The sequence below is a fragment of the Ranitomeya imitator genome, chromosome 2 (genome assembly GCF_032444005.1).
Source record: "Ranitomeya imitator isolate aRanImi1 chromosome 2, aRanImi1.pri, whole genome shotgun sequence".
NCBI classification, from domain to species: Eukaryota; Metazoa; Chordata; class Amphibia; order Anura; family Dendrobatidae; genus Ranitomeya; species Ranitomeya imitator.
The window spans coordinates 348,593,690-348,616,206 of record NC_091283.1 but is presented as its reverse complement, the minus strand read 5'-3'; the positions used below and the strand labels follow the sequence as shown (position 1 = coordinate 348,616,206).

The window sequence follows — 22,517 nt, the reverse complement described above, 5'->3', positions numbered from 1 at the left end:
CACAGCCTGAGAAACTAGCTAGCCTGAAGATAGAAAATAAGCCTACCTTGCCTCAGAGAAATACCCCAAAGGAAAAGGCAGCCCCCACATATAATGACTGTGAGTTAAGATGAAAAGACAAACGTAGAGATGAAATAGATTTAGCAAAGTGAGGCCCGACTTTCTGAACAGAGCGAGGATAGGAAAGGTAACTTTGCGGTCAACAGAAAACCCAACAAAAACCACGCAAAGGGGGCAAAAAGACCCTCTGTACCGAACTAACGGCACGGAGGTACACCCTCTGCGTCCCAGAGCTTCCAGCAAGCAGGAAAAAACAAATAGACAAGCTGGACAGAAAAAAACAGCAAACAAAATAGCAAGCAGAACTTAGCTATGCAGAGCAGCAGGCCACAGGAACGATCCAGGAGGAAACAGGTCCAATACTAGAACATTGACTGGAGGCCAGGATCAAAGCACTAGGTGGAGTTAAATAGAGCAGCACCTAACGACTTCACCACATCACCTGAGGAAGGAAACTCAGAAGCCGCAGTACCACTTTCCTCCACCAATGGAAGCTCACAGAGAGAATCAGCCGAAGTACCACTTGTGACCACAGGAGGGAGCTCTGCCACAGAATTCACAACAGATGGAATGGTCTGCAGGCGTCACATTGCGTTTGCAGAACCCCTAATGTACCTAAACAGTAGAAACCCCCCACAAGTGACCCCATATTGGAAACTAGACCCCCCAGGGAACTAATCTAGATGTGTTGTGAGAACTTTGAACCCCCGAGTGTTTCACTACAGTTTATAACGCAGAGCCGTGAAAATAAAAAATCTTTTATTTTCCCACAAAAAATATTTTTTAGCCCCCAGTTTTGTATTTTCCCAAGGGTAACAGGAGAAATTGGACCCCAAAAGTTGTTGTCCTATTTGTCCTGAGTACGCTGATACCCCATTTGTTGGGGTAAACCCCTGTTTGGGCACACGGGAGAGCTCGGAAGGGAAGAAGCACTGTTTTACTTTTTCAATGCAGAATTGGCTGGAATTGAGATCGGACGCCATGTCGCGTTTGGAGAGCCCCTGATGTGCCTAAACAGTGGAAACCCCCCAATTATAACTGAAACCCTAATCCAAACACACCCCTAACCCTAATCCCAACAGTAACCCTAACCACACCTCTAACCCTGACACACCCCTAACCCTAATCCCAAACCTATTCCCAACTGTAAATGTAATCTAAACCCTAACTGTAACTTTAGCCCCAACCCGAACCCTAACTTTAGCCCCAACCCAAACTGTAGCCCTAACCCTAGCCCTAACCCTAGCCCTAACCCTAACCTTAACCCTAGCCCTAACCCTAGCCCTAACCCTAGCCCTAACCCTAACCCTACCCCTATAGGGAAAATGGAAATAAATACATTTTTTAAATTTTTCCCTAACTAAGGGGGTAATGAAGGGGGGTTTGATTTACTTTTATAGTGGGTTTTTTAGCGGATTTTTATGATTGGCAGCCGTCACACACTGAAAGACGCTTTTTATTGCAAAAAATATTTTTTGCGTTACCACATTTTGAGAGCTATAATTTTTCCATATTTTGGTCCACAGAGTCATGTGAGGTCTTGTTTTTTGCGGGACGAGTTGACGTTTTTATTCGTAACATTTTCGGGCACGTGACATTTTTTGATCGTTTTTTATTCCGATTTTTGAGAGGCAGAATGACCAAAAACCAGCTATTCATGAAATTCTTTTGGGGGAGGCGTTTATACCGTTCCGCGTTTGGTAAAATTGATAAAGCAGTTTTATTCTTCGGGTCAGTACGATTACAGCGACACCTCATTTATATCATTTTTTAGGTTTGGCACTTTTATACGATAGAAACTATTTTATAGAAAAAATAATTATTTTTGCATCGCTTTATTCTCAGGACTATAACTTTTTTATTTTTTTGCTGATGATGCTGTATGGCGGCTCGTTTTTGGCGGGACAAGATGAAGTTTTCAGCGGTATCATGGTTATTTATATCTGTCTTTTTGATCGCGTGTTATTCCACATTTTGTTCAGCGGTATGATAATAAAGCGTTGTTTTTTGCCTCGTTTTTTTTTTTTTTTTTCTTACGGTGTTTACTGAAGGGGCTAACTAGTGGGCCAGTTTTATAGGTTGGTGTTATGGCTGGTAATTCAGTACCACAATGGACATAGAGGTCAGTGCACATACAGTGACCTGGCAATAACCCAAAAAATAAGAACGAGCTCTGAGACGTGGGAACTCTGTTGACCGCAATCCCTAATCCTCTCCAACACAACTAGAGGCAGCCGTGGATTGCGCCTAACGCTACCTATGCAACTCGGCACGGCCTGAGAAACTAGCTAGCCTGAAGATGGAAAATAAGCCTACCTTGCCTCAGAGAAATACCCCAAAGGAAAAGGCAGCCCCCCACATATAATGACTGTGAGTTAAGATGAAAAGACAAACGTAGAGATGAAATAGATTTAGCAAAGTGAGGCCCAACTTCCTGAACAGAGCCAGGATAGAAAAGGCAACTTTGCGGTCAACACAAAACCCTACAAAATCCACGCAAAGGGGGCAAAAAGACCCTCTGTACCGAACTAACGGCACGGAGGTACACCCTCTGCGTCCAGAGCTACCAGCAAGCAGAAAAAAACAAATTGACAAGCTGGAATAGAAAAAACAGCAAACAAATAGCAAAGAGGAACTTAGCTATGCAGATCAGCAGGCCACAGGAACACTCCAGGAGGAAATAGGTCCAACACTAGAACATTGACTGGAAGCAAGGATCCAAGCACCAGGTGGAGTTAAATAGGGTAGCACCTAACGACTTCACCACATCACCTGAGGAAGGAAACTCAGAAGCCGCAGTACCACTTTTTTCCACCAACAGAAGATCACAGAGAGAATCAGCCGAAGTACCACTTGTGACCACAAGAGGGAGCTCTGCCACAGAATTCACAACAGGTTGGGCCGTTACGGACGCGGCGATACTAAATATGTGTACATTTATTGTTTTTTTTTATTATTTAGATAAAGAAATGTATTTATGGGAATAATATTTTTTTTTTCATTATTTTGAAATATATATATTTTTTTTTTTACACATTTGAAAAATTTTTTTTTTACTTTTTTACTTTGTCCCAGGGGGGGACATCACAGATCGGTGATCTGACAGTTTGCACAGCACTCTGTCAGATCACCGATCTGATAGCAGTGCAGGCTGCCGGATGTCAGCTGACATAGTGCCGGATGTCAGCTGCGATAGGCAGCTGACACCCGGCCGCGATCGGCGGCGCTCCCCCCGTGAGCGCCGCCAATCGCGCTGGACGTACTATCCTGTCCATGGTCATAGGGGCCCACCCCACCTCGACGGGATAGTACGTCTGATGTCAGAAAGGGGTTAAAAATCTTAATGTGCCTATGGCTGCTCTTCGTACATCAAAACATTCCTAAGCCAACAACCTAAAAATTTTATGCGCATTAAAATTATCCACTGTATTAAAAACGCATGAATGTTCCACTTTTCACAATGACACAACTCACTTTAGTTGCATTTCATAGATATTACAAGGATTGGTAACAAATAAAATGTGTGTCTAATAATCAGTTTACTAAAACCATACTACTAAATCAACAACCTTGATCAGGTACATAATAGTTAATAATCCACATATTTTGAAATTATTGTCAGTGACATGAATATAATAAACATTTATAATATGTATACTTTCTAATATTATTATAAATTAATTTCACATAATTTGTGCCTATAATACATAGAGTATGAATATCTATTTGAAGCACTACTTCCTTGCACACTAGTTGACAAGATGATACTTGTCAACAATATTCATACATACACTGTAGCAGTTTCGTATTAAGACAAAAATTTTAAAGCAAGACCTCCAATATCTAACCTTTTTGAGATATCAAAACAAAAATGATTCAAAAAATTTACATTAAGCAAGTACATTTTTAAGTAAAATGTTGAGACTGATCTCATCATTTACTTTTATTCTTAAACATATTAAAAATTTTATATACCCAAATATAAATTTAACTTTCAAACAGGACAAACACAACAACACTGAAATTCAGACTTGAGGTTACAGTGTAAGTTAACTCCAGTATGCCAATTCAACACTTACCATGGACAGATGACGTTCACAGACAATCCTCCAAGTAGGGCCGCTCTATGGCATACTTCGATGGCTTCCAAGTAAGTGTATCACTTCAGAACAGATCAGTGATGACATGGACTCTTTCAATGCCTAGCATGGGTTGAGTTTCTTAAAATTTGGTCACACATGATGGTATTCTGTTTATTACCATGTGATAAGACCCTCATTGTTTCTACAAGACTCTAAAGGTACCGTCACATTAAGCGACGCTGCAGCGATATAGACAACGATGCCGATCGCTGCAGCGTCGCTGTTTCGTCGCTGTGTGGTCCCTGGAGAGCTGTCACACAGACAGCTCTCCAGCTACCAACGATGCCGAAGTCCCCAGGTAACCAGGGTAAACATCGGGTTACTAAGCGCGGCCCTGTGCTTAGTAACCCGATGTTTACCCTGGTTACCAGTGAAGACATCGCTGAATCGGCGTCACACACGCCGATTCAGTGATGTCTGCGGGAGATCCAGCGACAAAATAAAGTTCTGGCCTTTCTGCTCCGACCAACAATGTCACAGCAGGATACAGATCGCTGCTACGTGTCAAACACATCGAGATCGCTATCCAGGACGCTGCAACGTCACGGGTCGCTGTCATTCTCATTCAAAAGTTGCTCAGTGTGAAAGTACCTTTAGGAGTGTAGTTTACAGTTCCTGTTGACTCATGTAATTACCTTTGCCAGGGAAGGTCACAGACTCAGATAAATCAATTATGCTAACCTTTCATTGTATTGCTCGATTCTATGTAAATTAGCTGACTCTATCTCATCTCTGTTAGACACCATTAGTACTAAGGATATTATGTTTGCGGCTTGGAATCTAGCCAATCTAGCACACTCTTATTCCACCAGTCATGAAGCCCCAAGTCTGAATTGAGAGCTCAGGGGTATAGAAGGACTGTCCAGTGACCAAGTCTCTCTTGCTGCATGGTACCAATTTTTGATCTGCGGATCCGATTGGCAGGCCATAACCGAGCATGGATTATAAGACTACATGGACTTCAGCATCGAATGCAAGGATTCGGCTGAGATATCAAAGACTACATAAGGATGGTATACAGCTTGGGACAATCCAGTCTCCCGACTACAGAATTTGCGGTACTCAGTCAGCTTCCTAAATCTGGCATTATTCCGTTCTCGGTGGGTGCCCGCCGAAAGCGGGGTGCTGCTGGCTTGGAGTAAGTAGCCCTGGAAGCTCTGATGAACGGATATTATAATCCCTGGGGAGCCAGTGGAAGGGTGAGAAACTTGCCTGTTACATTTTGTGTTTTGCTGGTTGTGTGATATATGCCATTAATTTTTTGGAGATCCAAGAAAGTCCTAATATTGTGATTCCCTCACCCTCTGTTGTCTGAGTAGTGTTCCACCCACTGTTGAGGAGGTCGGGCGTTCAGTTGGGATGAGCCATGGTCCATGCTGTCTTTGTAAAGGCGGTCGGGACAGCAGACGAGAGCACCCACTGACCCCCATGTCTACACAAGAACCACTATGTAAAGTTAAAAAAGGTTAAGAATGACGATACAATTACATATAAATAATTTGATGACATAAAACTTTATTAAGTGTAATTTCACACACAAACTTAGCATCTGTTCAACAACCCTTGAATTGAACATAGATTAGTGGGTTAAGCCCTTATGGAAACTTCAAGTAAGTTGTGATAGCAGCGACGTACCTATAAAATGTTTCACATGTGGAGTTAGCATATTTTGTATAATTCTTCAAAAATACATAGAGTTCTGAATTTTTGGGTCAAAATTTGTTAGATTGAGTACGATTGATTATGTGCGACATAAGCGATTTACGTGAATAACTTCTGAACTACACATAGAGTTGATATTTTTTTTAGTAAATATTATTCAGGACATTGATATGTTCATTTTGAGTAGTAGTGGTCAAGGGTACCTGTTTTCAAATTGAACTTACGTACGATTAAGTGCGTTTGTTTATTCGCGACATAAGCGATTTACGTGAATAACTTCTGAACTACACATAGAGTTGACATTTTTTGGGGTGAGTATTGTTCAGGACATTGATATGTTCATTTTGAGTACTAGTGGTCAACGGTACCTGTTTTCAAATTGAACTTACGTACGATTAAGTGCGTTTGTTTATTCGCGACATAAGCGATTTACGTGAATAACTTCAGAACTACACATAGAGTTGATATTTTTTGGTAAATATTATTCAGGACATTGATATGTTCATTTTGAGTAGTAGTGGTCAAGGGTACCTGTTTTCAAATTGAACTTACGTACGATTAAGTGCGTTTGTTTATTCGCGACATAAGCGATTTACGTGAATAACTTCTGAACTACACATAGAGTTGATATTTTTTTGGGTAAATATTGTTCAGGACATTGATATGTTCGTTTTGAGTACTAGTGGTCAACGGTACCTGTTTTCAAATTGAACTTACGTACGATTAAGTGCGTTTGTTTATTCGCGACATAAGCGATTTACGTGAATAACTTCTGAACTACACATAGAGTTGATATTTTTTTTGGTAAATATTGTTCAGGACTTTGATATGTTCATTTTGAGTAGTAGTGGTCAAGGGTACCTGTTTTCAAATTGAACTTACGTACGATTAAGTGCGTTTGTTTATTCGCGACATAAGCGATTTACGTGAATAACTTCAGAACTACACATAGAGTTGATATTTTTTTTGGTAAATATTATTCAGGACATTGATCTGGTCATTTTGAGTAGTAGTGGTCAAGGGTACCTGTTTTCAAATTGAACTTATGTACAATTAAGTGCGTTTGTTTATTCGCGACATAAGCGATTTACGTGAATAACTTCTGAACTACACATAGAGTTGATATTTTTTTTGGTAAATATTGTTCAGGACATTGATATGTTCATTTTGAGTAGCAGTGGTCAAGGGTACCTGTTTTCAAATTGAACTTACGTACGATTGAGTGCGTTTGTTTATTCGCGACATAAGCGATTTACGTGAATAACTTCAGAACTACACATAGAGTTGACATTTTTTTTGGTGAATATTGTTCAGGACATTGATATGTTCATTTTGAGTACTAGTGGTCAACGGTACCTGTTTTCAAATTGAACTTACGTACGATTGAGTGCGTTTGATTATGTGCGACATAAGCGATTTACTTGAATAACCCAGGACCACAAGTAGTCAAAATAAACGACTCAAAGTCCTGATCAAAATTTTACCCAAACAATATCCACTCTATGTATAATTCACCATGCATGGAAAATCGAATAGCTAACTAATAACTAATAGCTAACTGCCATACATGAAAATCGAATAACTAACTAATATCTAATAGCTAACTGCAGACTAACTTGAATCCGGTCAATATGGCCATTGTTTGTTGCGGGACAAGTTGTACTTTTGAACGACACCATTGGTTTTAGCATGTCGGGTACTAGAAAACGGGAAAAAAATTCCAAGTGCAGTGAAATTGCAAAAAAAACCTGCAATCCCACACTTGCTTTTTGTTTAGCTTTTTTGCTAGGTTTACTAAAGGCTAAATCTCCTCAGCTCCTTTGCTGCTGTGTGCAGCTCTCCCCACAGCATTAATACCTGGGAGCCGTGACAATTTTGTTGCGCAACCTTTTGAGGCAATCACTGCAATCAAACGATTTTTGTAACTGTCAATGAGACTTCTGCACCTCTCGACAGGTATTTTGTCCCACTCCTCAAGAGCAAACTGCTCCAGTTGTCTCGTGTTTGCAGGTTGCCTTTTCCAGACGGCATGTTTCAGCTCTTTCCAATGATGCTCACATAGAAGGCCACTTCAGAATAGTCATAACATACATAGTAACATAGTAACATAGTTAGTAAGGCCGAAAAAAGACATTTGTCCATCCAGTTCAGCCTATATTCCATCATAATAAATACCCAGATCTACGTCCTTCTACAGAACCTAATAATTGTATGATACAATATTGTTCTGCTCCAGGAAGACATCCAGGCCTCTCTTGAACCCCTCGACTGAGTTCGCCATCACCACCTCCTCAGGCAAGCAATTCCAGATTCTCACTGCCCTAACAGTAAAGAATCCTCTTCTATGTTGGTGGAAAAACCTTCTCTCCTCCAGACGCAAAGAATGCCCCCTTGTGCCCGTCACCTTCCTTGGTATAAACAGATCCTCAGCGAGATGTTTGTATTGTCCCCTTATATACTTATACATGGTTATTAGATCGCCCCTCAGTCGTCTTTTTTCTAGACTAAATAATCCTAATTTCGCTAATCTATCTGGGTATTGTAGTTCTCCCATCCCCTTTATTAATTTTGTTGCCCTCCTTTGTACTCTCTCTAGTTCCATTATATCCTTCCTGAGCACCGGTGCCCAAAACTGGACACAGTACTCCATGTGCGGTCTAACTAGGGATTTGTACAGAGGCAGTATAATGCTCTCATCATGTGTATCCAGACCTCTTTTAATGCACCCCATGATCCTGTTTGCCTTGGCAGCTGCTGCCTGGCACTGGCTGCTCCAGGTAAGTTTATCATTAACTAAGATCCCCAAGTCCTTCTCCCTGTCAGATTTACCCAGTGGTTTCCCGTTCAGTGTGTAATGGTGATATTGATTCCCTCTTCCCATGTGTATAACCTTACATTTATCATTGTTAAACCTCATCTGCCACCTTTCAGCCCAAGTTTCCAACTTATCCAGATCCATCTGTAGCAGAATACTATCTTCTCTTGTATTAACTGCTTTACATAGTTTTGTATCATCTGCAAATATCGATATTTTACTGTGTAAACCTTCTACCAGATCATTAATGAATATGTTGAAGAGAACAGGTCCCAATACTGACCCCTGCGGTACCCCACTGGTCACAGCGACCCAGTTAGAGACTATACCATTTATAACCACCCTCTGCTTTCTATCACTAAGCCAGTTACTAACCCATTTACACACATTTTCCCCCAGACCAAGCATTCTCATTTTGTGTACCAACCTCTTGTGCGGCACGGTATCAAACGCTTTGGAAAAATCGAGATATACCACGTCCAATGACTCACCGTGGTCCAGTCTATAGCTTACCTCTTCATAAAAACTAATTAGATTGGTTTGACAGGAGCGATTTCTCATAAACCCATGCTGATATGGAGTTAAACAGTTATTCTCATTGAGATAATCCAGAATAACATCCCTCAGAAACCCTTCAAATATTTTACCAACAATAGAGGTTAGACTTACTGGCCTATAATTTCCAGGTTCACTTTTAGAGCCCTTTTTGAATATTGGCACCACATTTGCTATGCGCCAGTCCTGCGGAACAGACCCTGTCGCTATAGAGTCACTAAAAATAAGAAATAATGGTTTATCTATTACATTACTTAGTTCTCTTAGTACTCGTGGGTGTATGCCATCCGGACCCGGAGATTTATCTATTTTAATCTTATTTAGCCGGTTTCGCACCTCTTCTTGGGTTAGATTGGTGACCCTTAATATAGGGTTTTCATTGTTTCTTGGGATTTCACCTAGCATTTCATTTTCCACCGTGAATACCGTGGAGAAGAAGGTGTTTAATATGTTAGCTTTTTCCTCGTCATCTACAACCATTCTTTCCTCACTATTTTTTAAGGGGCCTACATTTTCAGTTTTTATTCTTTTACTATTGATATAGTTGAAGAACAGTTTGGGATTAGTTTTACTCTCCTTAGCAATGTGCTTCTCTGTTTCCTTTTTGGCAGCTTTAATTAGTTTTTTAGATAAAGTATTTTTCTCCCTATAGTTTTTTAGAGCTTCAATGGTGCCATCCTGCTTTAGTAGTGCAAATGCTTTCTTTTTACTGTTAATTGCCTGTCTTACTTCTTTGTTTAGCCACATTGGGTTTTTCCTATTTCTAGTCCTTTTATTCCCACAAGGTATAAACCGCTTACACTGCCTATTTAGGATGTTCTTAAACATTTCCCATTTATTATCTGTATTCTCATTTCTGAGGATATTGTCCCAGTCTACCAGATTAAGGGCATCTCTAAGCTGTTCAAACTTTGCCTTCCTAAAGTTCAATGTTTTTGTGACTCCCTGACAAGTCCCCCTAGTGAAAGACAGGTGAAACTGCACAATATTGTGGTCGCTATTTCCTAAATGCCCAACCACCTGCAGATTTGTTATTCTGTCAGGTCTATTAGATAGTATTAGGTCTAAAAGTGCTGCTCCTCTGGTTGGATTCTGCACCAATTGTGAAAGATAATTTTTCTTGGTTATTAGCAGAAACCTGTTGCCTTTATGGGTTTCACAGGTTTCTGTTTCCCAGTTAATATCCGGGTAGTTAAAGTCCCCCATAACCAGGACCTCATTATGGGTTGCAGCTTCATCTATCTGCTTTAGAAGTAGACTTTCCATGCTTTCTGTTATATTTGGGGGTTTGTAACAGACCCCAATGAGAATTTTGTTACCATTTTTCCCTCCATGAATTTCAACCCATATGGACTCGACATCCTCATTCCCTTCGCTAATATCCTCCCTTAAAGTGGACTTTAGACAAGACTTTACATAGAGACAAACCCCTCCTCCTCTCCGATTTTTACGATCCTTTCTAAACAGACTGTAACCCTGTAAGTTAACTGCCCAGTCATAGCTTTCAAAGTTACCTGTAGATATTTCTGCTTCTAGTTCTTCCATCTTGTTTGTCAGGCTTCTGGCGTTTGCGAGCATGCAGTTTAGAGGATTTTGTTTTGTTCCAATCTCCTCACTGTGGATTGTTTTAGAAATGTTCTTACCTCCCTTCTGAGTATGTTTTCCTGGGTCGTCTTTGTTCGAGTCTAATGTTTTTCTTCCCGCATTAGTCCAATGCAGGGGTGTCAAACTGCATTCCTCGAGGGCTGCAAACAGGTCATGTTTTCAGGATTTCCTTGTACTGCACAGGTGATAATTTAATCACCTAAACACATAATGATTACAGCACCTTGTGCAATGCTAAGGAAATCTTGAAAACTCGCATGGTTTGCGGCCTTCGAGGAATGCAGTTTGACACCCCTGGTCCAATGTGTTCCTCTCAGCCATTCTTGGGTGTTTTTAGCTGTGTGTTTTGGGTCATTATCCTGTCGCAAGACCCATGACCTGCGACTGAGACCAATCTTTTTAACACTGGGCAGCACATTTCTTTCTAGAATCCCTTGATAGTCTTGATATTTCATTGTACCCTGCACAGATTCTAGACTCTGCACTCTGTGCCAGATGCAGCAAAGCAGCCCCAGAACATAACAGAGCCTCCTCCATGTTTCACAGTACGGACAGTGTTTTTTTTTCTTGATATGCTTCATTTTTTCATCTGTGAACATAGAGAATTTTGCCTTGCCAAAATTTCCATTTTTGTCTCATCTGTCCATAGGACATTCTCCCAGAAGCTTTGTGGCTTGTCAACATGTAGTTTGGCAAATTCCAATCTGGCTTTTTTTATGATTTTTTTTTTTTTCAACAATGGTGTCCTCCTTAGTCGTCCCCCATGAAGTCCACTTTGGCTCATATAACGATGCATGGTGCGATCTGACACTGATGTTTCTTGAGCTTGAAGTTCACGTTTAATCTGTTTGGAAGTTTTTCTGAGCTCTTTTGTTACCGTTCGTATTATCTGTCTCTGTGATTTGTCATCACTTTTTCTCCTGCAGCCACGTCCAGTGAGGTTGGCTACAGTCCCATGGATCTTAAATTTCTAAATAATATGTGTAACTGTAGTCACAGGAACATCAAGCTGCTTGGAGATGGTCTTATAACTTTTACCGTTAATATGTTTGTCTATAATTTTCTTTCTAATCTCCTGAGACAACTGTTTCCTTCACTTCCTCTGGTCCATGTTGAGTACGATACACACCATGTCATTAAACATCACCGAAAGTATCTGTAGCCCTATACAGGCCCACTCACTGATTCCAAGATTGTAGACACCTGTTATGCTAATTAATGGACACACTGTGATTTAACATGTCCCTTTTGTCACATTATTGTCATGATTCTATTGTAGGATTTGAGCAGGAGCCTCAGTGGTTAATGCTGCTGGCCTCCCTTTGGATGGGGGGGGCTTTTAGAGCCGCGGAAGGCTTGCTTTGTCAGTTATACTTCTTCCTTCAGCTGAGCTAAGTGACCCCTGTACGCTTGTGTGTTTGTGCCTTCTGCCTTCCTTGTGATTCTTCATCCCGTTTTGTCCCGGCTTGTCCCCCACGTCGCACTTGCCTGCCATTTAGGTTCTGTCTGTGGATTATCTGGTTCTCTGACCCCAGCTTGGTTTCTGACTTCCCTTTCGGTTGTTCCATCAGCTCTGGTATTACCCGCTCAGTTTCCTGACACCCGTTTGTACCCGGTTACTATACGCTTGTCGGCTCCCCTGCCGGTCACCTCCCGGTTGTACGCTTGGAGCTCCGCTGATCACTCCAGGAGCTCCGGCTGCTGGCCCCGGCCCCTCCTCCTGCGATCACGTGCTGCCTGTCCTACACGCTGGCAACCGTTCCGTTATGTGTCTGCGGGTGCTGTGTACCCATCCCCGTCTGCTGTACGGGACTCGTGTCCGGACCTGGACAGGTCGGTCACGAGGTCCCTGATATTATATCTGACCGCAACAGTAACCTTCTGTGGTTAGGGTGCAGTATGGACCCCATGCGCACCCTGTCTGAGCATGTGAAGCACCTGTCTCAGATGCTGCTGAAACTAAACATGGAGCAGCAAACCCTGCCCAGTCACAACAACAGGTGACTGACACGGTTCAGGGGGCTCTGTCCTCAGGAATTCAGGGGGCGGGGGTTAGAGAAGTCGCTCTGTTCCCTCCTGAACCCCGGTTAAGTTACCTGATACATTTTCCGGTAATAAAAAAAAATTTAGAGTCTTCAAAGAGGGCTTCCGGCTTTTCTTCTCTTTAAGACCCTGCTCCTCTGGAGATGAAAGTCAGAGGGTCGGTGATGTCATGTCTCTGTTCAGGGGGCTCCGCAAGCCTGGGCGTTTTCTCTCCCCTCTACGGCCCCTGAGAGAGTGTTGCTGAATGCATTTTTTGAGACCCTTTGGCACATTTACGATGAGCCTGATAGAGTGCGTCTGGCGGAGGATATGGTGATGAGTGTGTCAGGGGAAGCACTCGGCCAAATGGTTTTGCTCGGAATTCAGACATTGGGGTTCTGGATGTTTCGTGAGATAACGCTGCCCTCTGGGGCTTGTTCCGTAGAAGCCTGTCCGATTGTCTGAAGGATGCCCTGGCACTTCATCCTCCACCTGATTCCCTGGATGATACCATGACCCAAGCGGTTCCTATGGAATGTAGGTTGCGGGCAGGAGGAATTATGCAACTGGAAACATCATTGTTCCCCAGTGGAGACGATGCTATAGCTACTTCTGAGGCTATGGAGGTGGGCGCCATTGCTTTGAATGAGAAAGAGAGAAAACATCAGCAGTTGTTTCTATTGTGGAGAGTCGGGACACTGGAAGAGGGATTGTCCATCCTGCCCTTTACCATTCAAGTCGGTGAGAAACGACTAGGTATGGGTGATGGTCAAGGACGCCATCCAGACCCCCAGGTACACCTCTCCTCATTTGCTAAAGTTTTGCTACTGGTGGAACTGTTGGTGGACGGTTGTCCTTATTTTTCTACAGCTTTTGTGGACTGCGATTCATCCATCAACTTGGTCAGTCCTCACTTGATTTCACAATGTAAGATAGGGACAGTTAGACTCCAGACTTCGGTGAAAATGGTGGCCATTGACTCATCTCCCTTCACTAAAGAAGGAATTTGTTACGTCTCAGAGGTTTTTTTCCTTCAAAATTTATCATGTTGAAGAAATAAGTTGTTTTACCATGGGAAATTTTCCTGCTGGGTTGGTGTTGGGGATGCCCTAGTTGCAGCGCCATAACTTTATCATCAATTGGGTGATGGGGGAGATTGTTCAATGGGGCCCTAATTGTGTGAACCATGGTTGTGAATCTGAATTGCTATCTGAACCCGTGAAGTCTGTCTCTGTGTCGTTTGTTGGTTTGGAAGATATTGCGGAGTACCTGAAGGACTTTGAAGACGTGTTCTCCGAAAGCGAGGTTGAGGTTTTACCGCCACATAGACCCTTTGATTGTGCCATTGAGCTGGTTCCTGGGGCTAAGTTGCCTAAAGCCCGTCTGTTCAACTTGTCCGGTCCTGATCGTTTAGCCATGAAGGAGTTTATTGCAGAAAGCCTGCACAAGGGGCATATACGTCCTTCCATCTCTCCAGTGGCTGCCGGATTCTTTTTCATTTAAAAAAAAAAATGGCGGTCTTTGTCCCTGCCTTGACTTTTGAGAACTTAAGAAAATAACCATGAAAAACACATACCCTCTTCCCCTCACCCCAGATCTTTGTAATCAGTTGTCTGGTGCTAAATGGTTCTCCAAACTTGATCTCCGGGAAGCCTATAATCTGAAAAGGGTTTGGGAGGGGAACGAGTGGAAAACGGCTTTACTCACATCTGAGGGACTCTTTGAAAATCTGGTCATGCCGTTTGGACTTTAGAATGCTCACGCAATTTTTTTAGAATTTCATTTATGTGGTATTTGCTGACCTTATAGGACGTTTTGTCATTATTTATTTGGATGATATTTTGGTGTGTTCCCTGGACAGTCAGACTCATTTGCAGCATCTACGTACTATTCTGCAAAGACTCGGAGAAAACCAGTTATTTGCTAAATTAGAGAAATGTTAGTTTTTTTTTTGCAAGAACGGTCTTTTTTGGGTCTGATTGTGTAATTTGAGAGGTTTCGTATGGATCCCAGGAAGGTGCATACGATCGCTGATTGGGTTCAACCCCGAGACCTCATGGAGCTCCAGCACTTCCTGGGATTCGCCAACTATTATTGTAAATTTATTAAGGGGTTTTTGAAGGTGGTTAAACCCCTTACTGATCTTACCTGCTAGGGGGTGGATGTAAAAGATTGGTAATGGGCCTTCAAGGAGTCTTTTTTGGCACTGAAAAAATGTTTCATGTCCGCTCCGATTTTGGTACAACCAGATTCGTCCAAACCTTTTATTGTGGAGGTGGACGCTTCTGAGGTGGGGGTGAGGACAGTGTTGTCCCAGGGTCCTGCCACTTTAACCTCAAACCCTGTGCCTTCCTCTCCAAGAAATTAAGATGTGGGCAATAAAGAACTTCTTGCGGCCCAGTTGGCATTCGAAGAATGGAGGCTTTTTTTGGAAGAGGTGGCACACCCGATTACTGTGATTACAGATCATAAAAATTTGGCATATATTAAGTCGGCGAAAAGATTGACCCCTAGACAATCTCGTTGGTCGCTTTTTTTTCCCCCCGGTTTCAGTTTCTATTACTTTTCGCCCTGGTTCTAAGAACATTAAAGCTGTTGCCTTGTCCCAAAGTTTTGAGCCTGTGTTGTCCCCCAAGCCGCTGTCCTCCATTCTTGGGGTGGTGGTAGCGGGGATCTTGTCAGAGTTGGAACGAGAGATTGTGGGGGCTCAGTCTTTGGCCCCGGCTTCCAAGCCAAGAGATAAATTGCTTGTCCAGGACCAATTTTGGGCCAAGCTCCTTCAGGAATTTCATGAGTCTAGGTTGAGTGCCTGTCCTGGGATCGCAGCTACACAGGAGGCGGTGGCAAGGGTTTTCTGGTGAGCCTCATTGGGTTCTAATGTTAAAAAATGTATATCTGCATGTGGGATTTGTGCACGTTCCAAAAGCTCTCATAGCCTGCCGGCTAGGAAACTGGTGCCCTTACCGGTTCCTGAGAGGCCATGGACACTCACCTGTCCATGGACTTCATTACCAATCTCCCTTCGTCCAGGGGTAATACTGTGATATGGGTGGTGGTGGACTAGTTTTCTAAATAAGCCCATTTTGTTCCTTTTGCCTCATTACCCTCAGCTGTGACTTTGTCCAGATTGTTTGTTCAGCATGTGGTCCGTTTGCATGGGGTACACCTGAATGTTGTGTCTGACAGAGGCTTGCAGTTTGTGGCTAAATTTTGGAGGGCATTCTGTTAGAAATTGGGCATTTCTTTGTCTTTCTCTTCTGCATATCACCCCGAAAGTAATTGGCAAACAGAACGCACAATCAATCCTTGGAACAGATTCTTAGGTGTTTGACCTCTGTTAGGCAAGATGACTGGTACGACGCTTTACCTTTGGCAGAATTTGCTTTCAACAACCGGGTATGTCAATTCACTAGTATGTTCCCATTTCTTGTCTATTATGGCTTTAATCCTCATTTTGGGGAATTCTCATGGTTGGAATCCGGATGTCCAGGGGCAGAGGGATCTGTTCAGCGGTTAAGGGATCTGTGGGCTGAGGTACAATGTAATATTTCCAGGGCTCAAGGGAGGTATACGTTTTTCACTGATAGAAAGAGAACTCCGGGTCACATGTTTCAGGTTGGGGACAAGGTTTGGCTTTCCACACGGAATATCAACATGAAGGTTCCATTGGCCAAACTATGTCCTAAGTTCATCAGGCCGTACGAGATAATAAATAATAATAATAATTTTATTTATATAGAGCCAACATATTCCGCAGCGCTTTACAAATTATAGAGGGGACTTGTACAGACAATAGACATTACAGCATAACAGAAATCACAGTTCAAAATAGATACCAAGAGGAATAAGGGCCCTGCTCGCAAGCTTACAAACTATGAGGAAAAGGGGAGACACGAGAGGTGGATGGTAACAATTGCTTTAGTTATTCGGACCAGCCATAGTGTAAGGCTCTGGTGTTCATGTAAAGCTGCATGAACCAGTTCACTGCCTTAGTATGTAGCAGTACAGACACAAAGGGCTATTAACTGTATACCGTCTATGAGAACATGATGCGAGGAACCCGATTATGGTTTTTTGAATGGGCCACACAGGGATAGTTAGGTTAATGCGTTGAGGCGGTATGCCAATCTGAACAAATGAGTTTTTAGGGCACGCTTAAAACTGGGGATTGCGAATTAATTGTATGAACCTGGGTAGTGCATTCCAAAGAATCGGCGCAGAACGTGTAAAGTCTTGGAGACGGGAGTGGGAGGTTCTGATTATTGAGGATGCTAACCTCAGGTCATTAGCGTAGCAGAGGGCTCGGATAGGGTGGTAGACTGAGACCAGAGAGGCAGAGGCATAGCTAGGGTTTTGGTCCAGGGGGGGCGAAGCTTCTGAGTGGGCCCCTAACCAGATAACCTTGATTACAACTCGATGACGCCCCCTAATAGTGGAGGAGAACCTCAGCAGATGACCGCGCTGTTACTGAAGATAATCTCTATATAATGACCAACATGGATATTACCGCCATATGGTCAGTGGTATATACCAGCCCTACAGAGCATATAAGAGATCACAGCACAGTTATTGATAATGTCTTACCATTGACGTTCTTTATGATGGAATCGTCACTTTTCCCATCTTTTCCATCTAGCCCAGACCGACATGACAACTTCTTCCATCTACAACTTGTCTGCAGAGAAAACAACAAAGACACGTTTCACTTCTCACATTCCAGCCATCACCATCTATTCTCAACCTGCACAAACCCCTAATCCTGCTGATACCCTAATACTGAGCCGTTGCTGCCATATATTTCCCTATTACTACACCTGATACCCCAATACTGAGCCGCTGCTGCCCTATGTGTCCCTATTACTGCCCGATACCCCAATACTGAGCCGCTGCTGCCGTATGTGTCCCTATTACTGCACCTGATACCCCAATACTGAGCCACTGCTGCCGTATGTGTCCCTATTACTCCACCTGATACCCCAATACTGAGCCTCTGCTGCCGTATGTGTCCCTATTACTCCACCTGATACCCCAATACTGAGCCGCTGCTGCCGTATGTGTCCCTATTACACCACCTGATACTCCGATACTGAGCCTCTGCTGCCGTATGTGTCCCTATTACTGCCCCTGATATCCCAATACTGAGCCGCTGCTGCCGTATGTGTCCCTATTACTGCACCTGATACCCCAATACTGAGCCGCTGCTGCCGTATGTGTCCTTATTACTGCCCCTGATACCCCAATACTGAGCCGCTGCTGCCGTATGTTCCCCTATTACTGCACCTGATACCCCAATACTGAGCCGCTGCTGCCGTATGTGACCCTATTACTGCACCTGATACCACAATACTGAGCCGCTGCAGCCGTATGTTCCCCTATTACTGCACCTGATACCCCAATACTGAGCCGCTGCTGCCGTATATGTCCCTATTACTGCACCTGATACCCCAATACTGAGCCGCTGCTGCCGTATGTGTCCCTATTACTGCCTCTGATATCCCAATACTGAGCCGCTGCTGCCGTATGTGTCCCTATTACTGCCCCTGATACCCCAATACTGAGCCGCTGCTGCCATATGTTCCCCTATTACTGCACCTGATACCCCAATACTGAGCCGCTGCTGCCGTATGTGACCCTATTACTGCACCTACTCTGTGGTTCTCTGTACCCTCTAAATTCTAAAGCACCCCTCTATAATATAGTAATGCTGGGTGCAAGTGCCCTAGAAAAGAGCCCACATTTTGCCCCTAGAAAGTAATAATGCCCTCTGTGTGCCCCTTTGATAGTCACAGTAACCTGAGTTCCCCTATTTCAATAAGTGCCCACTTTACATTTAATAATGTCCCGAGTCTCCCCCCCCGTACAGCTCCCCTATACACAGTATAATGCCCCCTAACTGTATAGTACCACCCACACAGTATACTGACGCCTTAGTAGCCTTCAAACTGTTTGATGGCTCCAACACTGTAATCCCCACACTGTATGATGACCCCATAGATAACCTCCATATAGTATAATGTGCCAGATAGTCCTCAATATAGCACAAGGCAGCACCCCTATAGGCAGACCCTGTAGTATAAGGCAGCACCCCCCATAGGCAGATCCTTTAGAATAAGGCAGCACTCCCCCCATAGGCAGATCCTGCAGAATAAGGCAGCACTCCCCCCTCTAGGCAGATCCTGTATAATAAGGCAGCACTCCCCCCATAGGCAGATCCTGTAGAATAAGGCAGTACTCCCCCCTATAGGCAGATCCTGCAGAATAAGGCAGCACTCCCCCCTCTAGGCAGATCCTGTATATAAGGTAGCACTCCCCCCATAAGCAGATCCTATAGAATAAGGCAGCACCCCCCGCTATAGGCAGATCCTGTATATAAGGCAGAATCCCCCATACGCAGATACTCTACTGTATATAAGGCAGCACCCCCCATAGGCAGATCCCATATATAAGGCAGCACCCCTATAGGCAGATCCCGTATATAAGGCAGCACCCCCATAGGCAGATCCCGTATATAAGGCAGAACCCCCCCCAATAGGCAGATCCTATTAATAAGGCAGCCTCCCCCCCCAATAGACAGATCCTATTAATAAGGCAGCACCCCCCCCAATAGACAGATCCTATTAATAAGGCAGCACCCCCCCAATAGACAGATCCTATTACTAAGGCAGCACCCCCCCCAATAGACAGATCCTATTAATAAGGCAGCACCCCCCCCAATAGACAGATCCTATTAATAAGGCAGCACCCCCCCCCCCCCCCAATAGACAGATCCTATTAATAAATACTCACCTCTCTTCCTCCTTGTTCTTCCAGCGGCGCTCCCTGCTCCCGCTCACATCTACACTGACTGCGGGCGCCGGACAGTGACGTCATCGCGCCCGCTGTCAGTGTGGGGGATGATGGGAGAAGCAGCGCAGCGCTCCTTCCCTCATCACTGCGGTGAGCTGTATCGGCTAGATGCCGATACAGCTCACATTGCGATAGCGGGCGGGGGGGCCCACTGCAGGGATCGATTCTCCCTGCCCTGTCGCAGAATGTAACTGCTGCGCGCGCCGATGCAGTTACAGTAGCGTAGCTCCGGGTGGGCCCCCTCAGAGCGCGGGGCCCGGGGCGATGGCCCCCTCTGCCCCCCCGGTAGCTACGCTACTGCAGAGAGGAGATGTAGGGTAGTGCTGAGCCATGGAGAGCTTTGTGGATGAGGGTAGTAGTTTTGTACTGGATTCTGGAGTGGCTGGGTAGCCATTGTAATGACTAGCACAAGGTAGAGGCATCGGTGTAACGGTTGGCGAGGAATATGATCCTGGCAGCAGCATTCAGGACAGATTGGAGCGGGGAGAGTTTGACAAGAGGGAGGCCGATTAGTAGAGAGTTACAATAGTCCAGACGAGAATGAATAAGTGAAGCAGTAAGAGTTTTTGCAGAGTCTAAAGTAAGAAAAGGGCGAATTCTAGAAATGTTTTTGAGATGCAGATAAGACGAGCTAGCCAGTGATCGGATGTGGGGGGTGAATGAAAGCTCGGAATCAAGTATGACCCCAAGGCAGCGGGCATGTTGCTTTGGAGTAATGGTGGAATCGCACACGGAGATGGCAATGTCAGGCAAAGGTAGGTTAGCAGAGGGAGGAAACACGAGGAGTTCAGTTTTTGACAGGTTCAGTTTCAGATAGAGGGAGGACATTATGGTGGAGACAGCGGTAAGACAATCACTTGTATTTTCTAAAAAGGTCGGCGTGATATCAGGAGAAGTGTATAATTGGGTGACGTCAGCATAGAGATGGTACTGAAAACCAAATCTACTGATTTTGTCCAATAGGGGCGGTATACAAATAGAAGAGGAGGGGGCCTAGGACTGATCCTTGAGGAACCCCTACAGAAAGGGGAAGGTGAGAGGAGGAGGAACCAGCATTGATACAGTGAAGGATCGGTCAGAGAGATAGGAGGAGAACCAGGAGAGAACGGTGTCCTTGAGGCCGATGGAGCGGAGCATAGTGAGGAGGAGCTGATGATCCACAGTGTTGAATGCTGCGGAGAGATCCAAGAGAATTAGCATGGAGTAGTGACCATTAGATTTCGCTGTTAGTAGGTCATTAGAGACTTTAGTGAGGGCAGTTTCAATAGAGTGTAAAGAGCGGAAACCAGATTGAAGAGGGCCAAGAAGAAAGTTATCTGAGAGATAGCAGGTAAGACGGGAGTGGACCCGGCTTTCGGGGAGTTTAGAGATGAAGGGAAGATTAGAGACAGGTCTATAATTAACGGCACAGTTTTGATCGAGGGATGGTTTTTGAAGTAATGGATGTATGATGGCATGCTTAAATAAGGAGGGAAAAATACCGGAAGTGAGAGAAAGGTTGAATACTTTTGTTAGGTGAGAGGTGACAGCCGGGGAAAGGGACTGGAGGAGATGTGACGGAATGGGGTAACTGGTGCAAGTGGTTGGGCGAGAAGATGCAAGGAGCCTGATTACTTCTTCTGTAACTGGTTCAAAGTCAGAGAGTGAACTAGATGCAGTGGGGGAGGGAGGACAGTGCATGGTATGAAGGGATTGGGAGATAATTTCCTGTCAAATGTGGTAAATTTTTTCTTTGAATTAATTGGCCAGATTGTCAGCGCGGAGATCCGTGGTTGGGGCCTGCACTCTTGGGTTGAGTAGGGACTGGAAAGTGTCAAAGAGACGTTTAGAGTTATTGGGCAGCGAGGTGATGAGGGTGTTGAAATAGGTTTGTTTGGAGAGGTGAAGGGCAGAGTTGTATGTTTTTAGCATGAGCTTATAATGGATGAAATCTTCGGGTAGATTAGATTTTCTCCACAGACGTTCGGCGCACCTGGAGCACTGCTTCAGGAAACGTGTTTGCAGCGTGTGCCACGGTTGTCGCTGTCTGTGCCGAGTTGTTCTATGTATAGGAGGTGCAGCTTCATCCAGGGCACTTTGCAGGGTTTCATTTTAATGTTTCAGAGCAGAATCAGGACATGAGATGGAGGAGATTGGGGCCAATGAGGACTGCAAGTTCTTCATAAGTTTCTGTAAATGGCCGGTATGTTTCTATAAGTGTGGAAAATGGGGGTGACCTGAGCAAGATGGCAGTTCTTGATAGAGAATAAAAGAAGGTTGTGGTCAGAGAGCGGGAGAGGGGAGTTTGTGAAATCATCCACTGAGCAAAGCTGGGAGAAGACCAAGTCGAGGGAGTTTGTGGAAATAGTTAACCCGGTAGCCTATAGATTGCGGCTTCCAGCCTCATTTAAATTATCTAATGTGTTCCATAAATCTCTGTTTAAAACCATGTTTCAGTTAAGGAAGATTCTGGGTTGGCGGTATTGGTGGAGGGTCACAGGGAATATGAGGTTGGATACATTGTGGATTCTTGGCTGGTGCGCCGCTCTTTGCAGTACCTGGTGCATTGGAAAGGGTATGCGCCGGAGGATCACTCATGGGTTCCTGCTCACTTGGTGCATGCTGACCATCTGATTTGAGCATTCCATGGCAAACATCCAGGGAGGCCTGGGGGTCCAGTGGCCCCTGTTGAGAGGGAGGTACTGTCATGATCCTATTGTAGGATTTGAGCAGGAGCCTTGGGGGGTTAATGCTGCTGGCCCTCCCTTTGGTTGGGGAGGACTTTTTATAGCCGCAGGAGGCTTGCTTCCTTGTCAGTTATACTTCTGCCC

General features: G+C 44.2%; 1 protein-coding gene across 1 annotated transcript in view; it reads left to right on the top strand.

Moving 5' to 3' along the window:
- LOC138666538 (zinc finger protein 850-like) overlaps positions 1-22,517 on the top strand; it is a 129,149-nt gene that overhangs the window by 32,154 nt on the left and 74,478 nt on the right. The window contains exon 9 of the mRNA XM_069754750.1: positions 2,842-2,955. Coding sequence (XP_069610851.1) covers positions 2,842-2,955 — 114 coding nt within the window. The remainder of the gene's footprint in view (positions 1-2,841; positions 2,956-22,517) is intronic.